At 63.2% G+C, this 3,571-nt stretch overlaps 1 protein-coding gene across 4 annotated transcripts in view; it reads left to right on the forward strand.

Moving 5' to 3' along the window:
• Window positions 1-17: 17 nt before the first annotated feature.
• The window catches only part of MAN1B1 (mannosidase alpha class 1B member 1), a 14,421-nt gene continuing 10,867 nt past the window's right edge, over window positions 18-3,571 (forward strand). For 3 of the 4 annotated variants that reach the window (XM_015594289.2, XM_025051144.1, XM_025051145.1), the window contains exons 1-3: window positions 38-281; window positions 773-881; window positions 1,530-1,645. In XM_015594289.2, the coding sequence (XP_015449775.1) occupies window positions 171-281; window positions 773-881; window positions 1,530-1,645 (336 nt within the window). In that variant the 5' untranslated portion in view covers window positions 38-170. Of the gene's footprint in view, window positions 282-772; window positions 882-1,529; window positions 1,646-3,571 lie in introns of all 4 variants that reach the window. The other variant, XM_006918127.3, reaches the window with a different exon arrangement.

Raw genomic sequence — 3,571 nt, forward strand, 5'->3', positions numbered from 1 at the left:
AGGAGAGTGCGGCACAGGCGCATTGGCGGCGAGCGCGATGGGCGGGGTGTTGCCGGAGCTGCGATGGCTGCCCGCGGGTGTCCAAAGACCAGAGCCGCCGGCCGCCCTCAGATCCTGGCCTCTTGACGCCGCCAGTGGGCGGGGTCGCCTGGGCCACCTCCGTCGCTGTCATGTATCCGTCGGCCCCACCGGCGCCACGTAGGGACTTCATCTCGGTGACGCTGAGCCTTGACCAGAGCTACGACGGCAGCAAAAGCCGGCAGCGCCGCTCGTGCTGGAGGGTGAGGGTCGGGCCCGGCGGGTCGCGTCGTCCTCGTCCCCTCCCGTTGCCCCCAGACCTGCGGCGCGAACACTTGTCCCGGTGCAGGGAGCGGAGGTCCCGGCCTGCAGGGCTGGCGTGCGGGGCGGAGTCGGAGGGCGCCGGGCGGGTTTCCGGGCGGCCCTCGCTGTCACCGCGCTGCGCGTAAAGCCTGGGTTCCCTGGCTGTAAGTTCTGCCGCGGTGCCATGAGCGCACGCACCACCTGTGTGAGCACCGTGTGCCGGGTGGTCTCGGACCGCATCTGACATGTGCCAGTGCAGTGTCACTTGGAGTGAGGCCTAGCCTGGGACCCCGCTGAGAGAGACCTTCCCCCAGTGCAAACACAAGAGGACTTCACATGGGGACCTTAGACCTTTGGAATTGCTCATTGTCCTCACTGAGCCTGTCACAGCTGGAGAGAGTCCCTGCTGTGTTCTTTGAGTCAAAGGTGTCGCTCTCTGTTCCTCCCTCAGAAATGGAAGCAGCTGTCACGGCTCCAGCGGAACGCGGTCCTCTTCCTGCTGGCCTTCATGGTCCTTTGTGGGCTCCTGTCCTGCATCAGCGTGGCCGACCCGTGGAAAGGTACCAGCCCCCTGGGCGCCTTACACGGTAGAGCTGGTGACCGGGCTGACTGGCCGAGCGCTCTGGTCGTTGGCCTGGAATCGCCCCTGGAGGCACTGAAGGGCAGCGAGCTGGACAGAGAAACGTAGAGTGTTTTCACCCACCTTGCTGGATCAGGTGGTGACGTCTGACTGCGTCCCGCATGTGGCGCCACGTTCTCTGTCCTGAGGGTGACCGCCCGCTCTAAGTGCATCCCGTGCTTGTCACACATGTGTTGCCATGTGTTTGGAAGGGACCGGTAGAGTCATGGTGAGGGCGGAGAGAGTCCTGAGTGCCTCTCAGGTGGCCCATTTAGGAGCAAAGCTAATGAGATGCTGCAGCCCGCCAGGAAAATTGCCTGTGGGTCGCCATTTACAAGCGCACACTTCGTGCGTGAAAGACATGCTGGCAAAATACTTGGGTTGCGGGCTGGGGGTCAGGCAGGAAACTGCCGAGTGCTTTGACGAGGGTTCGACCCTCCGGTCGTTCTCAAGTTCGCTTCGGTGGCTTCTCGGAGGTCCCCGGGGGCCTTTGATAAGCATGGCACCTGTCCCAGTGTCTTCTGCAAAAGACTTTGAGTCTCCAGGAAGCCTTGTGGAACCCTGCAGGTGACAGAGGTTCTTTTGTTAGCTCCAAATGACAGGTCAGCGGAAGAGGAGAAGGTGAGGCCAGCAAAGCCACCTGCCCTGCCAGCTCCTCGGAAGGCAGATGCCAACCCAGAAAACGCCCCGGGGCCATTAGTTCAGGTACTTTGAATGGGCTGGTGGTGCCTCCGTAAGTGGGGTCAGTTCCAGAGGCGCCACAGGGGCACGTGCAGGTCACACAGGTTGGGAGCGCTTCTTGTTGTCACCTCCTGTCGCGTTTTGAGCTCACTCTTTATTCTAGGATTGTTGGATGGGACTCGGGGGAGGAAGGGGCATAGTCTGTCTTTTGTTCTCGGTGTCACACCTGCAGGATAGGTGGTGAGTAGGAGACCAGTCCATTCTCTCGCGGAGCTGTGGGCTGGTGGGAGAGGCAGGGGAGGCGCCAGGAACACACGCGAGCAGGCGAGTGGCTCACAGGTGCACCCTGAAAGGTGAAGGGCAGACACCTCGAGGGAGAAGGCTGAGGCCAGGCCCTTGGTGAGAGTGGGTCACTGACGTGCAGGCCGGGAAGCCTGGGTCGAGTTGGCGAGTGGGGTTTTAGCCCCAGGGGCTGTCCGAGGCAGGGGAGCCAGGGCTGTCCATGGGGTGAGACCCCGGAGGGGCCCGGGCCGGGAGGGGCAGCACCAGAGAGTCAGTCAGTGCCTGCTCACTCGTGGGAGGTGCCAGCTGGGCAGAAAGGCTGACCTTCACCATGAAGGCGCAGCGCAGTCCGCAATGGACAGCAAAGCCCAGGGGCCTGGAGCATGGGAGAGCGTGTGCACGCAACAGGTCTGGTCAGGACCGGGCCTGGAACTCGAGGGAGGGTGCCTGGGCGAGGGGCCAGTGGAGGCCCAGAGGGAACTGGTTGGGGACACGCAAGAGCTCAGTTCTGGACCTGCCCGCTATGAGGTGCCTGGGTCCTCGGGAGACTGGCCTAGGTGGTATCAGGACCAGAGTCTGGGCACAGGATACATCACAGGGGTCCCCAGGTACCGGGCTGTGTGTCCCCTAGAACAGGTGGAGCAGGAGTCAGGCCTTTACAGTTGGGGTGGGGAGGGAGCGCCCATGGAGACAGTGCGTTCAGGAGACAGGCGGAGGACCAAGAATCATCCCCTCTGGAGAGAGCTGGTCTCAGGCAGGTGGCCTTTGAGAGCCGGGCTGCTGGGCACCTAGGACGCCTGCCATCCTGACTTGGTGTGGACATGGGCACGGCTGCTGGATAAGTCGCCAGACCGGGTGCTGGCCTCCCTCTCTGCGGGGCGGCCCCGGGAGATCACAGGCCGCCCCCCATCTGTTTCCGAAAGGTCTGCGTGCACAAGAGCAATTTCCTCCCGCGAAACTGCCCAGCCCTTCTGCGTTCCCCTTTGGCTGCGTTGTGATGCTCGGGGTGCTCACACCTGGGCGAGCAGAACACACATGCCCCCTGAAAGACGTGTCCCGCGCATTCAGCATCCACAGTCCGGTCTCTGGCGTCCAGGAGGGACTTGCACGGTGTGGGGTGAATGTCTTCATCGCTTTGGCAGGAAGTGGGGCTGAGGCCCTTCTGGAGGCCACGTGGACGTGCCTCTTGCTCAGCGCTGGTCCCCAGACCTGTTCTGGAGACAGTGCGTGGTTCTGGCCAGACCCAACCTGGGCCACAGGCTCCTCGCTGAGTCATTTGTGTACGCCGAGGACGTCTGCCCGGCTCATGTGGACATTGAAAAACAGAGACTTTGTGACCACGTGTCAGCCTCCTTCATGTCCTGGGAGGGGTCCTGGTCACAGCCCCTGTGGAGCACTGGCTGTGAGATGGAGGAGGAGCGCTGTCTGCACCTTGTCACTGGCATGGCGCCTTTGAGGATGGGCGGGGAGGCCGGGGCCAGGCTGCGACGGTGCTCGCGCTTCCCTTCGGGACGTGGTTGGGACCCTTTCGTGCTCCCCTTCGGGCATCTCACAGCCTCAAGGCACTCAGGCCGACGTTGCCCGCTCCCAGGGCTGCACTGGCCCGTGGGCAGTTTCCACCTGGGTCGCTCGGGGCAGGAGACGATGAGGAAGGGAGGAGCCCACCCC

This window comes from Pteropus alecto, unplaced genomic scaffold, assembly GCF_000325575.1.
Source record: "Pteropus alecto unplaced genomic scaffold, ASM32557v1 scaffold67, whole genome shotgun sequence".
Classification (NCBI taxonomy): Eukaryota; Metazoa; Chordata; class Mammalia; order Chiroptera; family Pteropodidae; genus Pteropus; species Pteropus alecto.